Consider the following 26,310-nt stretch of genomic DNA (forward strand, 5'->3'; position numbering starts at 1 on the left):
TGGTTCAAAAGCACTAGTATATTATAGTAAAATTACTCTAGTATATATTATAGTGTTTATGAACCATAGTATAGTAAAGATACTACAGTGAATTGTAGTATTTACTACATTTTGTTAATTTATACTACAGCATACTGTAGGTCAATTGTTAACATATAGTAAGGTACACTACAATTTACTGTAATATATTTACTATAGTAAGTATTGTTAAAAAACACTAGTATTTACTAGAGTACTTTTACTATCATTTACTAATGTTTTTGAACCATACTATGGTAAATATACTACAGTAAATTGTAATTACTATATTTTGTTAATTTATACTACTGCATACTGTAGTCAATTGTTAAAATATAGTAAATACTGAGGTATACCACAATTTACTGTACTATATTTACTGTAGTATGGTTCAAAAGCACTAGTATTTTATAGTAAAATTACGCTAAATACTAGTTTTTGTAGTATAGTAAATTGTGGTATACCTCAGTATTTACTCCATTTTAACATTGGACAGTATGCACTATAGTAAATACTAAGGTATACTACAATTTACTGTAGTATGGTTCAAAACTATATAGTATTTTACTATAATATACATACTATAGTATATTTTATAGTAAATTCTAGTTTAGTAAACTAGGTAAACATACAATATGGTTAAAAAACATTTAGTATAATATATTTTTTCATTTAGTTTCCTTGCATCTTTTTCATATAATAAACGTGAATGGAGACTGAAACATCTCAAGCCACCATGAGGGTGAATCAACTGCATGTCATTTTGAACCCTTTAATACGTGCATCAGAAAATTAAAAACATTTCGAGTATGTTATTAATGACAGGATATTTTCTATAACACTGAAATATTCTTTATTAAGATGTTTTATGTCATAGTGCAGTGATTAAAAGAATGGTTACAGTGAATGCTCATCTTGCCTTTAAAAAGACATGGTCATTAGTGTGGGTTGAATTAATCCTCAGAACGAAGTTTAGTTCATTAAAATGATAAATGACTTTACTGTACGTACAAAAAACACTTACACATTTAAAAGTGAGAACATGAACAGCTGAACAAATAACTTCAGAACATCTTACAAAGAGAAATGACAGAAGGCAACACATTCTTTGGTTTGTTCATTTTTTTGATACTCCCCAAAACAAAACAAAACTACTTTTTTTCCAACCGTGTCCATTTTTCCCCCAACGTCCAAGTTCACAGAATGAACAAAGCAGTGTTGAGTTAAGTTAAAATGCCTAAAAGTACCAAAATAGCTCTTTATATATACACACACACACTGCATGAGCCTTATGTTAGCATAGAAGATACTTTCACAATAGTGCTTAATAATCAAATTAAAGTGTTAAGCCATTAATAGCAGCCAAATGCAACAAACACTTAAATATTAAAATAAAGCATTTTCAAAAGTCACATGGAGTACTTCAAATGTAGGTGTTATGTACGCTATAAATGTCCGATTTGAAAGTGACATTAGTGTTGTATCAGCTTATATTGCTTAACTGCATACTTTTGCAAAGTCTCCAGGCTGATCAGGAAGGTCTTCCAGTAGGGCGGGGTTTTTTCTGTAGATGTAAGCACTTGCATCTGCATCGTCCATCTGCACCAGCTCAGCCAATGAGGAGATGCAAGCGTCGTGGTCATTCAGCATGTCTGGCAGACGAGAGGACTTGCGCTGGATTCGTGTTGATCGTCGCACAGGCGTCAGAAACTTCAGGTCTTTGATGGTGCTTTTGCATCGCGAGCCACTGGCTGGTGCAGTTTCACAATCGATTCTCTTTTTCACACTAATAACGAGAAAAACAAATTAATATTTAAACATCATAAGGCCTGTTCACACGAAGAACTAATTTAACAAGAAATTTTCCGGTTCCGCCTAACAAAATTTAACGATTCCGATTCTGCTTACCGATTCCAATAAGGTAAAAAAAAAAAACGTAGATATCATTCAAGTCTTATTGCAAAACATTTAATTGTAGCTGAATATATGAACAAAAATCAACAGGCTAGGAACTTTTGTCTATGATTTAAAAAAATACTACAGCAAAAACAACTAGCCTAACTAATGTAAGTGTCAAGCATCATTAAAGACAAGCAAACACTCGGTGATGAAAAAATAACAAAAATACAATTGACCATTCGCAAAGAACCGCCCCCTTTAGTTACTGTTGCTATGTCCGACAAGCCATGGCGCTCTCACACCACACACACACACACACACACTCACGTAGAGAAAATACATCACGGAGCAAAGAGGACACTGACAACACGCCGACAGACAGGACAGAGCAGGTTACTCTTGATATGAAAGTCTCAACTTTGCTGTCATTTTTTACGAAATGTAAACAATAAATAGCGTTTTGTGGCTCTTTAATGTGTCGTGATCGCTGTAGCGCCTCAGTTAAAGCTGCTCATGAACCGATTATCTTTTCCTGAATCTAGTTCATTGATAAGCATCAAATTAACATGAATGAACACTAAAATAAATTATGTTGGTAACACTTTAGAATAATGGTCATTAGTTAACATTAACTAATAATGAACTGCACTTATAAAGTGTTTATTAATCTTTGTTAATGTTAATTTCAACATTTACTAATGCATTATTAAAATCTTGTTAACGTTAGTTAATGCACTGTGAACTAACATGAACAAACCATGAACAGCTGGATTTATATTAACTAACGTCAACAAAGATGAACAAATACAGTAACAAATGTACTGCTCATGGTTAGTTCATGTTAGTTAATACATTAACTAATGTTAACTAAATGGCCATTATTCTAAAGTGTTACCATTATGTTTTAACGGCAGATTTGGCGATGTGATTGGTCAGATCGCCTGTCAAATCAAACACGCGGCAAAGGGTGAATAGAACAAAGATACGATTAAAATAAACATTTTCAGGTATTCAGGTACAGAACCTGTAATCAAATGTAAACTTTTTATTTATAAAATATAGGCTATACATTACTATCGCCTATATTTGTTTAATATAGTATTAATACAGTAATATAGTTACAAAAGTGATTCTGTTTAGAAAAGCAAGTGAAATTTCTTGTTGTCTTTAGTTTGATTAACATTATCATAGAGACGCATCAGGAAAATCTGCCACTGTCACTTTAAGAGCTGCACAGATACCGATACACACACGTTTTCATCTTTTCAACTGTCTTAAGACATAACCGACCGTGTTTACCAGAATATTTTGACATTTGTGCGTGTATGTGTCCGTTCGTGTGCTGTGCAAAAAGACGAGGAAGAGAACTCATTATCGCGCATTATTCACCTTGAGAAGCCGTTCTGTGCGCACTATAAGTGGAACCGAAATGCGTGTTTCTTAACGCTTCTGGGAAATTTGGAACTGGTTCTCGATTCCCATCCCTAGTGAGAATAGGGAAGTCCACAACACAGCTATAACGTTAACTTTTTTTAGCTAACGAACGATAAAAACAATAGCCGCATTTCCATGGTCTAGGACTGCTAGTGCGCGCCAAGGCCAGTCACGTTTCCACTTTTACTTCCAGGGCTTGATCAAGCCTCGTCGGAGCTTCCTCTGGGCCAATGGCCAGTGTTAGCGCGCCGAATACCTTGGTCCAAAGCGGGCCAGCTCAGGCTTGAGGAGTGGTTATGAACAAAGGCGGAGTTTATCTGAGTCTGGAGACGGCAGCGCCACGGATGATTTCATACACCAGCTAACAAAACTTTAAAAATAATTTTAGCTCAAAACTCACTTTCAGACAGCAGCGAGTGTTTGAAATAACTTCTGTTTGTGATCCGATGTGGATTCTGATCAACCGCATAAGGCAGAAATATTTATATGCGATGCAAAAGACTATGCTACTATAGTAACCATGGAAAATACAACCGCTTGAAGAAATCAGCCAATATAGGCGATCACAATCGTGTGTTTATTTTATCTGTCAGTACATCTCAACTCTTTATACCAGACTGTCAGATATCCATATTTAGCTCTGCGGCCTAGTCCACACGTACACGGGTATTTTTATAACCAGAGGTTTTCTTCCTCCGTTTAAAAAAATAAATCGCGTCCACACAAGCACGGTTTAAAAAAAAAAATCTCTGTCCACATGAAAACGCAAAACCACGCTATGATTGGCTGCCTGATTTCCACATGGGTCCCATCCACGGCACTGATGCACTGAGGAATGCCATGGGCTCAGTGAAACCCTTCTACAAGTTTACTTTGGACTCAGTGACAGGTAACTGTATATACATAGGGGCAGGGCACAAGTGGACTGTAGCTTCACACACTTGCCTTACTATTTTGTATTATTGAATTCTGGCACCTCTGTTCTGCAATACAATGAGATAACTGCACATGTATCTGTATACATGTGATAAGTGCTGTTAGCGGAGTTATTAAAAGCTACGTCCGCCATTGCATAGACTCGACTCATGTAGCTAAATAAAAGAGATAATGGCGCACAATCTGACGTCAAACAAAGGAGAGAATGGCGCACACTTCGACTTAAGCCGAAATCTCCGGTTTCACCGTCCACGCGACAACACTCTAACCGGAGTTTCTAAAAAATCTTCACCCTGGCCGGAGTTTTCAAAAAAGTCTGGTTTCAGTAATCAGATACTGCGTTTGCGTGTGGACGAACAGCCAAACCGCGTAGAAAAAGCTGCGGTTTTGAAAATACCCGTGTTCGTGTGGACAGGGTCTGCATCTCATAAAATAAAGCTACTCTGGTTTTTCGGGAGCTTCCTCTGTTTCTCTGACTGAAAATATAACTTAAAGGGTTTGTTCACCCAAAAATGTAAATTCTGTCATTAATTACTTACCCTCATGTCGTTCCGACACCCGTTAGACCTCCGTTCATCTTCAGAACACAAATTAAGATATTTTAGTTGAAATCCGATGGCTCCGAAAGGCCTCCATTGGCACAATGCACTTTTCACTCTCAAGACCCATCAAAGGCACTAAAGACGTCGTTACAAAGTCCATCTCACTACAGTGGGTCTACAATAACTTTATGAAGTGACGAGAATAGTTTTTGTGCACAAAAAAAACCCTAAATAACGACTTATATAGTGATGACGATTTCAAAACACGGCATCATGAAGCTTTGAAGTGTTATGAATCAGCGAGTCGATTCATGATTCGGATCACGTGTCAAATCACCAAACTGCAGAAATCATGTGACTTTGGCGATCCAAACCGCTGAATCGACTCACCGATTCATAACACTTCGAAGCTTCATGATGCCGTGTTTTGAAATCGTCATCACTATACAAGTCGTTATTTAGGGTTTTTTTTGCGCACAAAAACTATTCTTGTCACTTCATAAAGTTATTTTAGAACCACTGTAGTGAGATGGACTTTGTAACGACGTCTTTAGTACCTTTTATGGGTCTTGAGAGTGTAAAGTGCATTGTGCCAATGGAGGCCTTTCAGAGCCATCGGATTTACACTAAAATATCTTCATTTGTGTTCCGAAGATGAACGGAGGTCTTACGGGTGTCCAACGACATGAGGGTGAGTAATTAATGACAGAATTTTCCTTTTTGGGTGAACTAACCCTTTAACTGTAAGACTGTCATTGGAGAGAGTGTTAAAGCTCCTCAGGTCGTATTTCTGGTGGAAATATGTAGAAATGATCCCTCTTTCTAAATGTGATGTAAACATGCTCCCCTGTGACTACAAATAAACAGAAGCAGATGCGACTGAATAAGTACGCATGTCCTCTTTCTTTTGTGAAATAACAGTAAATACCACTTTATGTCTGTGGGACTAATGTGCAATCATGACACAAATGAATTAATTATGATCAATGCATCACTCATGATTGTAAAACATCGATACTTGGGTTTTAAATCTTTAAGTAAACAACAAAAATGGCAACAAACAGCCCTTTTTATCATGTTCGTTTTGCGATCTCGCCATTTTCCAGTGAATTCATCTATTAGTTTTCTGATAAAACTTCCATTCATTGGTGAAATAATAGTGTGACATTGTTCTAGAGAGGCGTGTTACGGGCAAGTTTTAGTGACGCGCTGCGGAGCTTCTAGCCTGAAGGTGGAAATGCAGTGTGATTTTGGGCTTGGTGCTACAGGTCCGAGGATATTAGCTCAGCACGGCCCGTTAAAAGCCCTGGCTTGCACTGGCCCAACAGTGGAAAAGAGGCTATTGACAGCCAATTAGAATCCACCACACGTTATAGAGGTCAAGCATTTAAAGTGGCAGACTGCATAACAGCAGCACCGCGGTTTTAATAAACAGAACATTATTGTCAGTTGGTGCAGACAATAATATACTTGAACGAGTCTTTGTACAAACCATTAAATTCCCCCTAACTCACCTTTGCAGATATGGAGTCGTTTTCACATTGTACTTCACAATGGAAGCCCCAGCCATCTCTGGAGTGGCACTCCTCATCTCCTCATCACTGTCATCTTCACTCTCAAATGGCTTTTTCTCCTTGGGCTCCTGATCGTCATTCTTTATACCAGCCTTCTTGGTGTCTTCTGTAATGTCGCTTTCCGAGTCATCCTCATCCCCCAGTTCTTCCTCTTCCAGAATTTCAAACACTTTATCCATTTCGTGCTCCTCCACTTGCCCTTCCATTGTTTCCTCTGCCAATGCATCCACTTTGTCAGCATTTATGCCTGTCGAGAATGGGCAAAACATGAAAAATCACATCATGCCTACAAATTGGTTTACTCTAGTAATACTATACTAGTATTAAAGGGTTAGTTCACCCAAAAATGAAAATTCTGTCATTAATTCCTCACCCTTATGTCATTCCAAACCCGTAAGACCTTCGTTCATCTTCAGAGTACGAATTAAGATATTTCTGATGAAATCTACGCTGTTGACGTAGTAAACAAAGTGCAGCACTTCCGGGTTCTACGTAAGAACGGCGGCTTATTATTGGCTAGCCCATGCGCCACACACATGCATCGTTGTGCACATGTGAACAGTGTCGGCCAATAATGATTCGGCGTTCTGATGTAGAACCCGGAAGCTCTGCAACAGCGTAAGAGACACATGGAAGAGAAGAGATTGTTGAATAAAGTCATTATTTTTATTCGTTTTTTGCGCACAAAAGTATTCTTGACGCTTAAGGTCGAACCACTGGAGTCACATGAATGATTTTAAAGAGGTCTTTACTTCCTTCTGGACCTTGAAAGTGGTCATTAAATCGATGGAGGGGTCAGAAAGCTCTCGGATTTCATCAGAAATATCTTCATTTGTGTTCTGAAGATGAACGAAGGTCTGACGGGTTTGGAACGACATGAGGGAGAGGAATTAATTTTTTGGCGAACTCACCGATTAATTTGCAATTTTTGCATAAAGAATCCTCATGAGACTCACCACCTTCACATGATGAGGGCGTCTCCATTGCCTCTAGTTTATCACACAAGTTCATCACCAACTGCAAAACAGAAATTACAGTTATAAAATGACAATACACATGATCGACTATGTGTGTATGTGAAAAATTAGACGCTCTTATGGTTCTTACCGACTCCATTCTTATCTCTGGGTCGACCGGCAGATCCATGTCACTGTTGTCCAGCAAGTCTAGCGTGGTGTTCATAATATTGCTTGATCCGCTAGAACACACTGGTTTATCATCAGGGACTTTGAGATCATCAGTTTGGTTGTCGGTCTGCAATGCAGGGGTTGGTTTTACAGCCTCAGCCTGGGTGACCGGCTTAGACTGCGCATCGATTGTGGCTTTGGCTCCAGTTTTAGGCTGTGGAGCTGGTTTTTGTGAAAAGGTTGCCGACTTTTCTGACACCGGAGGCCTCTTCAGAGCCTTTCCCTTAGACGCCAGCCACTCTGCAAGCTTTGCTCTGAAAGCAGAATATAAATGAAACATTAGGAAACCACATCAATATATCCTCTGTTATCAGTTACACTTGTCCAGCTAAAATTGATAATGTTATGCATGCAGGTTATGACTGAAGTTTCTAAAATACACAACTGTTCAAAATTTTGGTTGTTACGTTTAAGTCTCTTATGCTCACCAAGGCTGCATTTATTTGATTATTTTTTATTTATTTATACAATTTGAAGTAAAAGATGGTGGAAAAGAATCAGACGGGACTCGGGCAGAAATCATATTCATGGATGAGCGAACGTATTAAAAATGTATTAACGTTACTGTAGTGTGGAGTGGAACGAGGCCGCTGGAGCGATTGCTAATGAGAGATTAGCACGACACGTGGCTCGAGAGCTTTTATTCTGTCAGACGAGCGCTTCCGCTTCTTCCACTCGTGTGTGTGTGTGTGTGTGGTAACGCAGCGAGGTTTTATTTGAGATGTGTTAAAGTGATGTTATAATGCTACTCTGTGCGTTCGTTCTGTGCTACTATGAGACACTTGTTCACACTGCAGTGAGCGAGATCATATCAGGCGGTAGGGATGTCACGGTACCAAAATTCCAGTAGTCGGTACCAATACCATAATTTTACGGTACTCTGTACCAAAGCTAACCACAGAAATCGAGGGTAACGCGGGTGTGATGTCATTGATAGGCGACGTCCTGGTTAAAATCGCTGATTTCTCTGGATTCAAACATTCTTGTAAGTACACAAGTCAAAAAAATATATAACACTGTTCTGGTGTTTTTTTGGATATTTTAACCCAAAAATATTACACATTGTGCCTTTAATGCACCCATGCTGAATAATCAGTTTCTTTGTCTTCTTTTTAATTATAATAATCTTACTGACCCCGACTTTTCAATGGCAGTGTACACAACTCACCTTCTCTCTTCAGCCGTCTCCATTTGCACTTTGTAGTGGCTGATTTTACTTGTGACCGGTCTGCGGACATTCTGCTCAGCGGTGGCCGCTTTGGGTTTCGCCACCTCTTTCTTTGAAGCGATGGGTCTGCTGATGGCCGAGCGCCCTGTAGCTAAAGGGGCTGGCCTGGGAGGAACTCGATCCCGAGGGCCACCTGCTTGAGGGACCTTTTGAAGCATCGGTTTATGGGAATTGGACTTCTGGACTGGTTTTTCAGTGGCATTCAGTGGGACATCAGAAACAGATTTCGGTCTAGATGACAAAGAAGAGTTGACTCTGGGTTTAGTGGACGCCGGCAGGGACGTAACAGACTTGGACCGGACTTTAGGGAATTGAGGTTTTGGTCTGGTCGCATCCGGTTTTGGAATCACTTTCTTTTCTGTGGCCTTCACATCACCACTGGGTTTTCTGAAACAGTCAATTTTGGACTGCACCACGCGGCCTTTATACGTACCAGGTTTGGATTTCTGAATGGCAGAGACAGTAGAAGGTGGTTTTTGAACTTCTTCCACCAGCTTCCGGTGTCGTACAGTCTGCTGCGTACGGAAGGCCTGGCTTAGTGTGTTGCGCTTCGTAGAATCAGCATCATTTGTTTTCTTCGGTCTCGCATCCTTTTCCTTCTCTCTTCTTCCAGAGTTATCCTCCTTAACATCATTCTTCGACTGAAGAATCACTCTTTGTTTTGATGCAATACTGCCGACTTGTTTTTTTGGGCCACAAACTGGTTTAGTGTTCTCCTTGTTACCCTGAATGGAAGTAATAAAAGAGCAAAACACATGTGAGAAATACATCGTCTGACTCTATGAAAGAGCTGGTCTGCTTCACAAAATACAGTTTTACCTTTCTCATCACCACTGACTCCATTCTGTGCGTTTACCAGTGCAAGGACAGTTCTTCAAAGAGGATGATCTTCCCTGCAGAACAGCACAGTGTTATAATGGTTATAATGGTCAAACAAGCAAAACAAGAAAATCTGGTCTCAACTTTACCTGCCTATAGTTTTTAAAACAGCAACATTTCCACTTCAAGCTGCTAAAATGTGATTCATGCACACTGTTAGACACGGCAAAGTCACTTATTTTCATGTCTCTCTCTGTGTATAGAATATAAATACACACACACACATATATTATATGTATGTGTGTGTGTGTGTGTATGTGTGTATTTATTTATATGCGTGCGTTTATTTATTTTAGTTTTTTATACTAATAGTTTTTATTAATAGACTAAATTAGCTCTTAATTTGTGTTTAAGTTTTAGTAATTTTGTTATTCTTGTTTTAATTTTATTATAATAGAACAATAACAACTGGTGTGTGTGTATATAATATAAAATATAATCTGTAATATATGTGTGTATAATTTTATTTTTTATATTTATTTTATAAATATATAAAAATAATCTGTAATATATGTGTGTATAATTTTATTTTTTATATTTATTTTATAAATATATAAAAATAAATAAATAAATATATATATATATATATATATATATATAAAATAAATAAATTATATATAAATATATATAATTTATTTATTTATTTTATATATTTATTTAATCAATATATAAAAATAAATATATAATATTATATAAGTTTTTTATATATATATATAAAATAAATAAATTATATATAAATATATATAATTTATTTATTTATTATATATATTTATTTAATCAATATATAAAAATAAATATATAATATTATATAAGTTTTTTTTATATATATATATATATATATTTTGGGGGACTTTTTAAACGAGTTGGTATTAATAGCTGACAACACCCCGAAACTGCAAGACTCCTGCATTTAATACATATGAGATTAACAAAATATGCAATACACTAGTCTCAATTAATTCATCATTGAAGTGAAGGCTAGATTTGTCAATATTTATGACGAATATATTTCTCTATCTGACGACGCTAACGTTAGATCCCAAGTAACGTTAGGAGAAAAACATATAAAGACAATCAGCGAGTTATTCTAACACGCTTCAGAAAGATACAAATCACGCCAATACTCACAAAACACTGATAACGGTTGACAAAACAACATCTACTCACGTTATCTGAGGCTTCTTCAGTCAGTCAGGAAAGACAATTATAAGGATCTCCGTTTAAAAAATGATTTTGAAGAGCAATTCTCCTAACATTCAAGTACAGCGCACGCGCTTTCAAACAGATTTGAGCTCAGAATCAGCGCGGATTGGCGATGACCGTTTGTGAGTCACTCTAGCCGACGAATTGTATTGGCTACTTCTGATCACGTGATAAAAATCGAGTCGGCCCCGCCCTTTTTCCGAAAACTGGGTGCTGCCTCTGCTCTGTTTTGAACCAAAATAAAATTCCTCTAATAACTGCCCAGTGTCTTGGCCGAACCCAGTTGCCCTCAATTTCAGTCTAATCTCATTAATGTTTAATGCAAAGTATGAAAAAAATGTATGAAAAGAAAGATAAGAAGTAAACAATGTTAATGGTTTTTGTTAGTCAAATAACATACGTGCAAGGACAATGACAAATCCAACATGGCGGATGTAGCATATCTTTGAATATTTTTATATATTTCTCTATTTATGTACTCGATTGAAAAGTTTGGACGTATTGACAGTTCACGTGTTCTCCTGACCACAAGTCAAGTGAATTAAAAATAACATTCAGCCACTAGATGGCAAACGATTCCACAATCTTGATGCTCTAACCAGCTCTGAATATTAGAAACCCATTGAAACAGCATGACTGTAAAATGTGCCTTCATTCCAGGATGTGATAATGAGTAAATAGGAGCTTATATGACTCCAACTGTGACCTCAAATTGCTTCCCTCGAGGGTTCCACTTTAATTAATGCAATATTTAATTCATGAGACATTCTGCTGACTGCATGATTATGTGAGGTCTGTCACACATGTATGGTAATTTCTGCTCTTTATTAATTTTAAATAAAGAAGGGAAACAAATTTACCCTGTCGGTAATTGTGTGTCTGGGACCAAAAAGAAACTGGTTGGATAAGCACAATCAGCATTTTGGTTATTCTGTTTAAGTGGAAATGTGCGGTGAAAAGCATTGGTTTCTGTTATGTAGCCTACAATACGATTTAAAATGGATATGGACCTACTTAAAGGCACAATATGTAATTTTTTGCTGCTAGATGTATTGTCGCTTATTCAAAACAAAGGTTTAGCTTGATGACGTCTTGATTTGGCGGAGCTTTTATTCTGTCAGACGAGCGCTTCCGCTTCTTCCGCTCATGTGTGTGTGTAACGCAGCGCTGTTTTATCATATTACACACATCTGAGTGTGTTAAAGTGATGTTATAATGCTACTTTGTGCATTCAACAGTGAGCGAGATCATATTAGGCGATAAAACATGGCACTCGCGGTAAATCAACAACACCAGATTTACACAATCAGACAAACTGTGTTGAGCTGGAAAACAATCATTAGTTTCTGTCCATCAATGATCCAAACAGTGTCTAATAAAACACATCATATATTAAAGCGTCTTTGGTGTTTCCGTGGTTTCTACAAAATAAAACCGGAAATCGAGGGTAACGTGGGTGTGATGTCATTGATAGGCAACGTCCTAAATCACTGATTTCTCTGGATTTAAACATTCTTGTAAGTACACGTCAACAAAATATATAACATTGTTCTAGTGGATATTTTAATCCAAAAAATCTCACGTATTGTGCCTTTAATATCTAATGTTGCTATGAGTATGCAAATGTTTACTTATTTTTAAATATGTATTTTTAAATGTAATATTTAAATGTTATTCAGTCCTTTTGTTACAGGAGAAAAAAAACCTTATAATGAAACAAGGCTTTCTCACCTTTAAAAATAGAAACATCTTTATTTAGAGTAGCTCTTCAAAATTCACATATGGTGACAACCATATGCTCTAAACATCAAGCCAAAAACTAAACCAACCGTTCCCTGTAGTGTATTTAATCTACACTAACACTAAACCTTGTCACTATCAGACAACTTCTGTGAGGATAATAGAAGTGCTACCATCATGTCTATAGTATCTCACACTGCAGACGTGCTCATTTTTGTTTCAAATTAAATGCATCTCGAGTCTTAAAGTCACCATTAAATCAAAATTGATCATTCTTGTTTTGTTTTAATGGAATATTGCAGTATTTGTTATAAATTATCATTTTCATGATATAATTGAATAAATTATCCATGCACATTATTACTTTTTTTATTTTTATTTATTTATGAGGAGATATTGTGCAAAACTCTCAGGCACGTTAGTATTTTCAGCAAGAAAAAACAGTTTTAAGCCAGTTATTTATATCTCTTGCTGTAGTAGTGTTGTAGCACTCGAGACTGGTCTTAAGACCATTTTTTTGAAGGTCTTGGTCTTGGTCTTGTCTTGGTCTCAGATTTAGAGGATTTTGTTTCAAGACCGGTCAAGACCACGAGTGCTACAACGGGGTATGAATAAATTGCCGGTGCATTGTCTGATTTAATTATTAGCATCATTAATGTGGATGTTGGATGTAAAACTGACTGCATCAAAAATGAAACCAAAATTGATACAAATGCTCACAAAATTCAAAATATTGTTGCAAAAATTTATAATTTTTATATTATAACGTGATATAATTAAGCAATATCACAAGAGCAAGAGAGCTGTTTTCACAAATTTGAACACGACTGCACTTTTTTTTTAACATTATTCTCAAAATTGTTGATGTATTTGTAATTTAACAATTCAGATGCATCTTCTGTGCCACCACCAGTGCAAAGATGAATTTTGTTTCATATTTTGATTTAATTTGATTGGCATAACAGCTCTATATATAGTGTCTTATTCTAAATGTTTATTGATTTAAAATAAGTCATTTCTCATTAAGTAATGTGGATCTTTATGAAGTTAAGGAGTGCTGGTCTGGTCTTGGTCTTGGTCTTGGTCTTGGTCTTGGTCTTGGTCTTGGTCTTGGTCTCGATCTCGATCTCTGTCTTGTTTTGTCTTGTCTTGTTTGGGGCTTGGTCTTTACTTGGTCTCGCCCTGCCTTGGTCTTGGTCTTGGTCTTGGTCTTGGTCTTGGTCTTGGTCTTGGTCTTGGTCTCAACTTGGTCCGGGATTAGGTGGTCTTGACTACAACACTGTCAAGTAGGAAATATCAGTTTACATTTCCAAACAGTTCCATTAATTGTAATAATTGAGTGAGATTTTTGTATGCACAAGGAGTCTGACAACAGCCGGTCTGATCTGATCTCACCATCATCGAGTCTGTCTGTGATTTCATGAAGATGTAAGATGTATTTCTGCATGTTGTGTTCAGAATGGCCATGGTCAATGTATGATGGCCAGTTTTTCTGTAACCTTTACATAATCGGCAAGTGTATGTTGCCTGGTATGTTGAAAATGGAACCAATTTTAATAGTGTACTCCAGACTTCAGTTATTCATTGTAGTGAAAAAGACCTCAGGTAAGTTCATCATTATTATTATTAAGACACGTTCACACTGAGAACGATAACTATATATACCAATGCACAATAACGCTCTGCTTATAATAAGCAATTTTGTCATCTGCTGCTTTAAATGCTTGAGCTCCTTAAACCGGGATGGATTCAGAACGGCTTTAGATTTTGATACAAAGACAGTAGGAGCAATGGGACATGGACCAAAGTGAGAGTGAAGTCTCCAACAAAACTACTGAGGTAAGAAGACATCACAGAGCAGTGGTGAGATGAGCTTAATTCATACAGACAGCTTGTTTTCCCTGAAGTCTGCCAGATTCTGCTGGTCTTTGCTGAACAAAGTGAGACATTTGTCAAAACTCCACCATGTGCGACATTGATTTTCTGTTGTCTTGCATTTACTGCAGCTCTCCACCTTCTCACTGACAGGTTTAGCTTAATCAAGCAGGAAAAGATTTGAACCTTTCCTCACCTCAGGCAAGTGTTAAACCAGGGTTTGATGAAATGCTGTGATTATCAATAACCGTTCGTCTTATTCATTTTCTGCAGTCATCAAGCCCAACTAAGGCCGTGTATATTGTAGTTTATACAGATTTTAGGAGGCAGTGCTTAGACATGGAGACATTTAGCTGATGACCTTAAACAAAGCATGCAAATGAAGTGTCCAGTTATAGGAAGGATCAGACTCTAGTATCACCAATCCTAATCCAATCAGCGAAACTATTCAGAAAACAGGACAGGCTCCAAGAGCCATTAAAGACAAAAGGTGAGAGTCTCAGCAATCTGACTCATTTGACTTACAATAAAGAGAACAGGAACTGACGTAGTTAAGAGCAAAGCACCAAAAGTGTGTAGTCACCTATTGTATCCGTTGCCGTTCTTATTATTATTATGCTTCCGTTTCTTCTTCGGCTATTGAGTCTATGGCAGGCAGCCCATAGAACCATATGGTAAAAAGTTGAAATTTGGCACACTGATAGAGGACACTCCAAACATTCACCACAGCAAATCTGGAGTCTCTAACTCAATCCCTCTAGCGCCACCACCTGTCCAAACTTTGATTTACATTACAGTGCAAATAGCTTTTGAACCGTAGGTACTAAAATTCTTGTTTTCCTCTGATTCCTTGGCTCAAGATGATTCGATTGCAACCTATGACATCATTTTCCATTATTAAAATTTTTTTTCCGGCATTTTGAATTTTCAGAAAAACATACTTTTTTAACTCCTCCGAGGGCGTTGCTCCGATTTTCAAGAAAATTTAACCAGATCATCTTCAGAACGAATTTGACGAAGTGCCCGCCAATGTGAAGCTGTATTGCCGCAACGCTTTAGTGTATTCTGACCAAACTTGGTGTGTGTTATGACAACCACGACCTGAGGCTACCTGCAGCGTTTCGGCACAGTGCCACCTAGTGGTCTTCAGATACAAAAATAGTTATTTTTGCTTATGTAACTTCTTAATGCTTTGGCCAAAAAAAACCCATCATAAAGTGGTTCTTTAGATTCGGTGCAGCATGCAGAGTCGAATGATACCCAATTTTCCCATATCGAACATTTTGCACATAAGCCATTTTGAATTTTGTCAAAAAATTCTATATTTACGAATGCATTGGGATATCATTACGAAACTTGGTATGTGTCTTCGGCATCATGTCTTAAAAGTACTCAAAAAGTTTCGGGGCAGAATCAAGTTATAACAAAATTTCCAAAAATGCTCATAACTTTTGATTACATTAGCCTATTGTAATGAAACGTGTTTCATTCGTCTCCTTGGGTCATGCCGAGAACATATATATCAAATTTGCCATATTCGGCCGAACTTCCTGTCAGCCATTTTGATTTTCTTTAAAAACCTACTTTTTAGAACTCCTCCAAGACCGTCGGTCCAATTTTCACCAAATTTAAACATCATCTTTAGACCATGCCGACAAAAAGTTATGGATTTCGTGTCGATAGACAAAACCGTTTTTGTATACCGCAGCTATAAATTTGAGGCATGAAGCCAAAATGTCTCTTGAGGCTGTATCTCTGCAATGCTTTGACATATTGACACCAAACTTTGCCTGTGTCACCTTACTCTGATCACACCACATCAGTTTTGTAAAAGCGCCACCTATTGGTCAAAAGTGTTAAACCATTAAATCACATTACGAGTGATTGTATTTGATTTTTCAGGCATTTTGCCTAAAATCATCATTGTTACAGTTGCTCTGATACTCTTGCTAAATATTGTGTATATTTTTTCATGTTATGTTATGTCAGGATTACCAGATCTTATACAGATTCTTAAATGTGTAATCCCACACAGGCATTTTCATTCCTAAAACAACAGCTGACTGCAGCACGTGTGTGACGGTTTGCTTATAGTGCTAAACGGGAACAGCAGATCGTCAATAACTTCTGATCAGCCTTTACATCATCCCTGCAGTTTCGCATTCCAGCGGCGAATTCTTCAGCACTGCATCACCCTGTCGGAAATTAACACTAGGCAATCCATCATTCAAAAAGAGAAAGATACATGCAGGTTAAAAATACACATGCAGATAAGAAAGTCTCTGTTTAAGCTTTAACTTAAAAACACAAATATTTATGCTCAACGACTGAGTTTAAATCGCAGTATTTATTTACAAATACAGTGAAATAAAATGGACGTTTATGCATGATGTGTTATATAAAAGTTGTAAATAACAAACAAATATATCAGACAATATATTGTCAAACATACAATTAGCAAACACACAGTCCGTTTGAGTTGTATATTATTGCAGCGGAGACATTTAAGTCAATAACAGGACATGAATGAATGCATAATATTGAATAGGTTATTATAATATCACAATGTACTTAAGCCACCAAGAATACTGTTCTTACACAAACACAACAGATAAATGAGAGTAATACAGTCCTTTCGAGCACAAAAGGTCAAAAGTCAATATCACTTTAAATGCAAAAGATTCCAATGCAGGTCAAAGGTCAGGCGCAGGAAAAATCTCAAGTGGGAACTGCCGAGGAAAGGTCAACGTTGAGCCATGTCTCCTTGAGTATGATAAGTGGGAAGCGCACTGGATGTACAAGCTCTCTGAATCGGAGAATGACAGTCATGCCCGTGTATGTGGTGCTCATAGTTTCCTCCACTGATGTTTGTCTTCCTCATGTTTAGTAAGGGTAGTGTTTCTGTTTCTTCCCTGCGAAACAGGCCATCCACGTGCACAAGAGCATGGCCAGCACGGCCCCGGCCCCGGTGCAGTAATACGCCCATCCGATCTCACAAGAACCTGGAAGACACACAAACCAGATATTCAATAATCGGCTTACTTATTTTTAAACATAAATTAAAAAATGTTTTCATGTATTTTAGCCATGGTGCAAATTTTTTTTTTTATTCATTACATTTGTAAAAATTTTGATTTTGCATTTAACCCACAAGCCACCCTCGCATAACAGCCCTTAATCCCGCCCTCATGGAAACATTTGGGCACGAAGGCCACAAGTGTGATTCCAAAATTATTTTTTTTATAAATGTTATATCTAGGCATGTGCCGGTATCAAATTTTCATGTTGCGATTAATTGCTGAAGCTTTTATCACGGTATACGGTATTATCACGATATTTAAAAAAAAAAAGTTGCAAAAAGAGTGTTGTCATACTATAACAGGTTTAAAAACTTTCTTATAACAAAAGAACCAAACATTTAAATACAATAAAGCAATACACAAAAATGTATAAAGTAAACAAATATTTGAAGATTAAAGTGCTAAAGAATTATAAAGAACAATAGGTAACACTTTACAATAATGTCTCGCCAGTTAAAGCATTAACATTAACAAAGAGCGAATAGCTACATTTTTACAGAAGTTATTCTTCTTTGATAATGTTAGTTTAAAAAAGCAACTGTTAGTGTAAGCTCAGGTCCATTAAATAATCCAGTTACAACTTTTGATTTTAATAATGTGTTATTAAATGCTGAAATGTACATTTTAACTAAGATTAATTTAGAAGTATTTTTCATTTTCAGTTTGTTAATGAATGAACTAATGTTAAATAATGGAGCCATATTGTAAAGTGTGTGATTGAACAACAGTCAGAACATATTCAAACAATATCTAGGGCATGTCATTTAAAACTTAAAAAAAAAAAATTAAGTTTGAAAATGACTTTACGTCTTTAAGTATTAGGTTATGTGATGATGAGCACCGAATTGTGGTTACTGGGGAAACGGCTGTATGTCTGCTGTTCCATCAGCGCCCTCTGCTGTCTGAAAGTGAATGTGCACTTCAGTGCGCCTTCCGCCATGTGCTCGGCTCATGAACGGTCTGTTTACATCAGTGCGCGTTCCTCTTTGACGCGTTGTTCATTTTAAACGGTTGATGGGTAAAGTATTCGTAAAATACATTCTAAAAATCTGAATAATTCGTAATAAATAATTATTCACTGTATTTTGAAGTGCCCACGATAACAATATTGTGCATGTTCATTATTGCGGTATATCGTATTACCGTTTACCGGCACATGTCTAGTTATATCCCCATCTTTGATCAAATGAATTCTATCAATTTATGCCTTTTTTGTGATTTTTGGGGTATTAATGAATTTATTTACCTCTAAAAGTACCATATCTTTATGTAAAATATGCTTATTTTTATGTTATATTTAATATTTCTTTAACTTCAGTAAAAAAAAATCATATCAGCAAGTCCAGAGAGCCAAAATCTAAAAGTGACTTTGGTGACATCTGGTGACCTATGATGGTATTCATTTCTTTTTAACGCTGAAATATCATTTGCCAGTAGATGGCGATAGAACTCAATGGCTGCATATTTTAACAACTTTTTTCCCCCCTTTTTTTATTTTAAATTGTCCAGTTATTGGCTCATTTAATTCCTTTTTTTTGTATGTGTGAGTGACTGTTTTATTTGACAAATATAAAAAACTAAAACTCTCTGTTATAGGCTCATTCAATGGCTTTCAATGCAATGCTTTTGTGGATGTGTGTGTTTGAGTGTGTGTGTGTGTGAGTGTTTGCCACATTGAGAATGTTGTATAGGCTCACTCCTTCATTTGTGTGTATGTATGATCTGCATTGTGTTGGATGTATGGATTTTTATTGGACAAATAAGAAAAAAAATGCTCGGAATTACAGTTTTTTCCATTCATTCCTATGGGTGCCCATTTCTGTCCACGAAGGCGGGATTAAGGACTTTTTTTTTCAAGAACTTAACATTGTAGAATCGAGTCAAAAAAAATGTTGTGTGTTCAGGTGGCAAACATAGGAAAAGTAGCCAAGTCTTGTACCGCTCAGATTAAGGAAAGTATTTAAAAAAATTAAATAAATAAAAAATTTGCCCTCAATTGTCCAGAAGATAGCTTTAGGATTAACACACACACACACACACACACACACACACACACACACACACACACACACACACACACACACACACACACACACACACACACACACACACACACACACACACACACACACACACACACACATTGTGCTGTCAATCGATTACAAATATAACTCATTGCACATTTTTTCCGTAATTAATCGCAATTAAAAACATCAGCGTTTTTTATATTTTTATATTGTGATAATTTCACAGTTACTCTCCAAACTTTTTAAAGACAAAATATTTTTAAATATGTATTGTAATGGCATCTTTTTATGAATGAAGGCCAGTTTCACTGATACTAATACTGATACATTAATGAAACATTAATGAATGACATTCAACATTACAGTATCATTGAAAGATATCAATTTCAACATTTATTAGACTTTTAATTTAAGTGAACTTAAAACATCTTCACATAAACCCATTATAATAAATGTCATATTTACCTGTGGCCTTCATATATAATCAATATACAGAACTTGAATAAAGTTATCAAAAACTTGAATAATACCTTAAATATAGATTATTCCTCATTAAAGCTACAGTTTTCTCTGTTATCTTTGTTCTTTGATGAACATTAATGACAGAATCACAGTGGCTGGTTTATTAGGCTGCTGTCACTTTCAGATCTGCCGCTGCCGAACATGACGCAGATCTGACGGCGTCACACACACTCATTTCCTCACAACTCTTTAACAAAGCTTTTTGCATCATTACTCCAGTCTTCAGTGTCACGTGATCCTTCAGAAATCATTCTAATATGCTGACTTTCTGCTCAAGAAACATTTATGATTATTATCAATGTTGAAAACAGTTATGCTGCTTAATATTTTTGTGGAAACTATATATTTTCACAATATAGATGAATAGAAAGTTCAAAAGCATTTATTTGAACATAAATGTGACCCTGGACCACAAAACCAGTCATAAGGGTCAATTTTTTTTTTATTGAGATGTATATATCATATGAAATCTGAATAAATAAGCTTTCCATTGATGCATGGTTTGTTAGGATAGGACAATATTTGAAAATCTGGAATCTGAAGGTCCAAAATAATCTAAATATTGAGAAAATCTTAGCAGTCCTTAGCAATGCATATTACTACTAATAACACATTTTTGATATATTTTTGAAATATCTTCATGGAACATGATCTTAATATCCTAATGATTTTTGGCATAAAAGAAAAATTGATAAATTTGACCCATTGGTTTTGTGCTCCAGGGTCACAAATGTCTTACTGTCACTTTTGATAAATGTATATATGAATTAAGTTCTTCTTCTTATTAAGAACCCAAACTTTTAAACAGTAGTGTATATCAATTATAACGCATCTCAAAAAGTGTGGATGTTTTTAAATGTCAATATTGGTACACCCCTAGTTTGAGTTATAGGCCTAAAATAAAATCTGAAATGTTGCGTCTCAATGTCTATACCAACGTACCAAGATCGAACTGGTCAGAACTGTTGCCGCACGTCTGTCTGACCTCTTCACTGTCCCAGCCTAAAGGGTACAGGGCACATCCGGATCCGATCAGCAGCCCTGCAGAGACACCAAACACACTATGAATGCAAAGACACCCAAAAGTTCACAAGAAGTAGAACTAAGAGAGCTCACACAGTTCCCCGCTGTGAGGAGGAGGAGGAGAGCGTGATATCTCTTGAAAAATAGATGATAGCCATGAAAACTTCATTTTGTCATTGGTATGAAAAGCTATTATTTGTTTTACTGCAAACAGCGCAGGATCATTAGCTTGTTTTTTTCCCCATTTGACACAGATACTCTATCACGCGCAAATGCAAACACACACACCTCCGCAGAGACGATAAAGCACAGATCTTGTTTTCATCTGGGCTCAAGATCCAAACAGCCATGAAAATATGATAATGAATGCAGCAAGTGGCTTATTTATAAACGAGTTTCTTGGGAATTATTTCATATTTCCCCTTTTATGTTCTTACCAATTCAGCAAAAATAAACAAGCATGTAATTCCCAGCAGAAATATATAAAACTATAGTTTCATCATGGCTGCTCCTCTCCAGTGAGCTCTAAATCCTTACCAGAATGTTTCCTAATAAAAAAACAAACTGCAAACCATGTGCCTTCATCTCTCCTGATGCCTTCTATTGTGGTTGCGTGTCAGTCTCTATATTTTGCGATTATGACTTATATATTCAAATTAATATTTCATATTAATATTATTTTATTTCTAAACTGTGTTATTCATGTCATACTATATATGTATGCACAGATCAAGCATAACATAATGACCACTGACCGGTGAAGTGAATAACCATGATGATCTCTTCATCATGACACTTGTTAGTGGGTGGGATATATTAGGCAGCAAGTGAACATTTTGTCCTCAAAGTTGATGTGTTAGCATCTCCAAAACTGCAGCTCTTGTGGGGTGTTCCCGGTCTGCAGTGGTCAGTCTCTATCAAAAGTGCTCCAAGGAAGGACCAGTGGAGAACCGGCCACAGGGTCATGGAGGACCAGTGGAGAACCGGCCACAGGGTCATGAAGGACCAGTGGAGAACCGGCCACAGGGTCATGGAGGACCAGTGGAGAACCAGCCACAGGGTCATGAAGGACCAGTGGAGAACCGGCCACAGGGTCATGAAGGACCAGTGGAGAACCGGCCACAGGGTCATGGAGGACCAGTGGAGAACCGGCCACAGGGTCATGGAGGACCAGTGGAGAACCGGCCACAGGGTCATGGAGGACCAGTGGAGAACCGGCCACAGGGTCATGGAGGACCAGTGGAGAACCGGCCACAGGGTCATGAAGGACCAGTGGAGAACCGGCCACAGGGTCATGGAGGACCAGTGGAGAACCGGCCACAGGGTCATGGAGGACCAGTGGAGAACCGGCCACAGGGTCATGAAGGACCAGTGGAGAACCGGCCACAGGGTCATGGAGGACCAGTGGAGAACCGGCCACAGGGTCATGGAGGACCAGTGGAGAACCGGCCACAGGGTCATGGAGGACCAGTGGAGAACCGGCCACAGGGTCATGAAGGACCAGTGGAGAACCGGCCACAGGGTCATGAAGGACCAGTGGAGAACCGGCCACAGGGTCATGGAGGACCAGTGGAGAACCGGCCACAGGGTCATGAAGGACCAGTGGAGAACCGGCCACAGGGTCATGGAGGACCAGTGGAGAACCGGCCACAGGGTCATGGAGGACCAGTGGAGAACCGGCCACAGGGTCATGAAGAACCAGTGGAGAACCGGCCACAGGGTCATGGGCGGCCGAGGCTCATTGATGCCCGTGTGGTCCGATCAAACAGACGAGCTACTGGAGCTCAAATTGCTCAAGAAGTTAATGCTGGTTCTGATAGAAAGATGTCAGAATACACAGAGCATCTCAGTTTGTTGTCTAAGGGGCGGCACAGCCGCTGACCAGTGCCCATGTTGACCCCTGTTCACCGCCCAAAGCACCAACAGTGACATGTGACTTACATGACTTAAAGGATCTGCTACTAACATCTTGGTGCCAGATAGCACAGCACACCTTCAGGGGTCTAGTGGAGTCCATGCCTCAACGGGTCAGGGCTGTTTTGGCAGCAAAAGCGGGACCAACACAATATTAGGTCATAATGTTATGCCTGATCAGGGTACCTTTCAGTGCTTTAGGGAAAGTGACATAATTTCATTTTTATAAGATAAAAGTTATTTTTAAACAGTTTAATGCTGTAGAGGAAAATTCCTATTTAGGGCTTTTGTAAATAAAATAAACGAAATATTACCAAAAGAATGGGACCACAATGGGAAAAAATACACTGACTAATTCAGCTATATAAGACACTTTTTACAGAAAATATTATATTTTTATGTCCTTTAACATGAGTAACAAATCATTAAAATAATAAAAAATATATTCGCCTAAAGTGTGCCTAGACATCCCCCACACCATTACACCACCACCACCAGCCTGCACAGTGGTAACAAGGCATGATAGATCCATGTTCTCATTCTGTTAAAGCCAAATTCTGACTCTACCATCTGAATGTCTCAACAGAAATCGAGACTCATCAGACCAGGCAACAGTTTTTCAGTCTTCAACTGTCCAATTTTGGTGAGCTCGTGCAAATTGTAGCCTCTTTTTCCTATTTGTAGTGGAGATGAGTGGTACCCGGTGGGGTCTTCTGCTGTTGTAGCCCATCCGTGGTTATTTCAGTCAAAGTTGCTCTTCTATCAGCTTGAATCAGTCGGCCCATTCTCCTCTGACCTCGAGCATCAACAAGGCATTTTCGCCCACAGGACTGCCACATACTGGATGTTTTTCCCTTTTCACACCATTTTGTAAACCCTAGAAATGGTTGTGCGTGAAAATCCCAGTAACTGAGCAGATTGTGAAATACTCAGACCGGCCCGTCTGGCACCAACAACCATGCCACGCTCAAAATTGCTTAAATCACCTTTCTTTCCCATTCTGACATTCAGTTTGGAGTTCAGGACCAGGACCACACCCCTTAATGCATTGAAGCAGCTGCCATGTGATTGGTTGATTAGATAATTGCATTAATGAGAAATTGAACAGGTGTTCCTAATAATCCTTTAGGTGAGTGTATATGAGAGAAAGAGAGAGATTATATGTAAATAAGCAGATATACAGTGACTTTGCCGTGTGCATGAAACACATATTTAGCAGCTAGTGCTAGAGTGCATACTATGCGTGTCATGTAATGTTTGCTTCTCTTTGTGTCTGATTACAAATGATGGGTGTGTGATCATCTCAAGTTGTCTGTGCCGAGTTGTTGTTGTCTGAGTTAATGAAAGGACAGAGGATTGAACACAAAGAACACTCCCACACTCTCAACTCAAGCCCATAACAACGCTCCTTTTTGGAATGACGTACTTCCATTTGTACTAACTTTGATGTCATGGACATTCTTTGATGTAAAAAAAAAGCCTCTTAGTATCCCAGAATCGTTCCTTGTTAGACGATACAAAACTTTTGTCTTTAAAATTCATCTAATGTCTCCTTTCCCCTGCATCCATTCAAGCATCCCTGAAAATCCATTACATCGAGTCAGGCACTTATAAAAATGACATTCCACTTTTAGAGTTCGCAACGAAAAAGGAATACAGAGGGAAGGGAAATAACCTTTCACGAGGCAATCAGAGAAGTTATGAATGAGTAATCGATAAGTTGATATTGGCCAAGTTATTATATTTGTGAGAGCATGAAAAGAATGGCAACTTATGCAGAAATTAACTTTATGGATTGCGGCGCCACACTCATTTCACCCGAGGTTTCTAAAGCTGCGAGTACTGCAGTTCTCCTTGACCGAGAGAAAAATGGACTGTGAAACGAGGAGGTCCTTTTGTCACAGAAAGGGTGAGGAAAAATTGACAGTGATAAAGTGAATAAGAGGGATGGAGAGCTGCACACTCAGAAAAACGCAGGTTGTTGTCCTGCAATGGGCTTCTGTGTTTTCAAAGTCGTATTACCACAAGCATCAGCAAAGTTCTTAAAAAATACAAAGCACATAGTGCATACTAGGGATGTGCCAGAAGCCGAAGACCTCATTTGGAAAGGCACAGAAAATGAGCCCCCAAAGAGACATGGATATAGTTGTGAGACAACGCAAAAGCAATGAAAAATATGAGATGGGAGGATAAAACATATTTCATCACTGTCCCGAAGAATGCGTTATTTGCTTTCCAAACTCTGTATTCGGCTTCCGGCACATTCCTAGTGCATACTAATTCAAGTTCATTTTATTGGAAGTGTGTGCACTAAAATATAAAAGTGCTCTAGAAAACTAGTGTACACTTCATATATACTACAAAACAGTATGCACTAGGTAATGCTTACTACATATATGTACTACACAAGTAGACTGAACTAGGCACTATGCACTACAAAACAAGTATGCAGTAGGTAGCATTCACAACAAATATGTACTACACAACTAGACTAAACTAGGCACTATGCACTACAAAACAAAACAAGTATGCACTAGGTAATGCTTACTACATATATGTACTACACAACTAGACTGAACTAGACACTATGCACTACAAAACAAGTATGCACTAGGTCATGCTTAGTACAAATATGTACTACACAAGTACACTGAACTAGGCAATATGCACTACAAAACGAGTATGCACTAGGTCATGCTTACAACAAATATGTACTACACAAGTACACTGAACTAGGCACTATGCACAACAAAACAAGTATGCACTAGGTCATGCTTACTACAAATATGTAATACACAGCTAGACTAAACTAAGCACTATGCACTACAAAACAAAACAAGTATGCACTAGGTAATGCTTACTACATATATGTACTACACAACTAGACTGAACTAGGCACTATGCACTACAAAACAAGTATGCTCTAGGTCATGCTTAGTACAAATATGTACTACACAAGTACACTGAACTAGGCACTATGCACTACAAAACAAGTATGCACTAGGTCATGCTCACTACAAATATGTACTACACAAGTACACTGAACTAGGCACTATGCACTGCAAAACAAGTATGCACTAGGTCATGCTTCCAACAAATATGTACTACACAAGTACACTGAACTAGGCACTATGCACTACAAAACAAGTATGCACTAGGTCATGCTTACTACAAATATGTAATACACAGCTAGACTAAACTAGGCACTATGCACTACAAAACAAAACAA

General features: G+C 37.7%; 2 protein-coding genes across 2 annotated transcripts in view; both read right to left on the reverse strand.

Moving 5' to 3' along the window:
• Positions 1-851: 851 nt before the first annotated feature.
• On the reverse strand, positions 852-11,018 carry LOC307118658 (cytoskeleton-associated protein 2). The gene is made up of 7 exons (XM_079804370.1): positions 10,865-11,018; positions 9,638-9,711; positions 8,759-9,543; positions 7,511-7,844; positions 7,360-7,420; positions 6,344-6,650; positions 852-1,804 (listed from the first exon to the last, which is right to left on the reverse strand). The coding sequence occupies exons 2-7, from the start codon at positions 9,659-9,661 to the stop codon at positions 1,516-1,518; spliced, it is 1,800 nt and encodes a 599-aa protein (XP_079660496.1). The 5' UTR covers positions 9,662-9,711; positions 10,865-11,018; the 3' UTR covers positions 852-1,515.
• A 5,792-nt stretch (positions 11,019-16,810) lies between these two features.
• lhfpl6 (LHFPL tetraspan subfamily member 6) overlaps positions 16,811-26,310 on the reverse strand; it is a 116,134-nt gene continuing 106,634 nt past the window's right edge. The window contains exons 3-4 of the mRNA XM_079804581.1: positions 21,087-21,185; positions 16,811-17,517 (exon numbers count right to left, since the gene is read on the reverse strand). Of these exons, the coding sequence (XP_079660707.1) occupies positions 17,399-17,517; positions 21,087-21,185 (218 nt within the window). The 3' untranslated portion in view covers positions 16,811-17,398. The remainder of the gene's footprint in view (positions 17,518-21,086; positions 21,186-26,310) is intronic.

Source organism: Gobio gobio (genome assembly GCF_949357685.1).
Source record: "Gobio gobio genome assembly, chromosome: 22".
NCBI classification, from domain to species: domain Eukaryota; kingdom Metazoa; phylum Chordata; class Actinopteri; order Cypriniformes; family Gobionidae; genus Gobio; species Gobio gobio.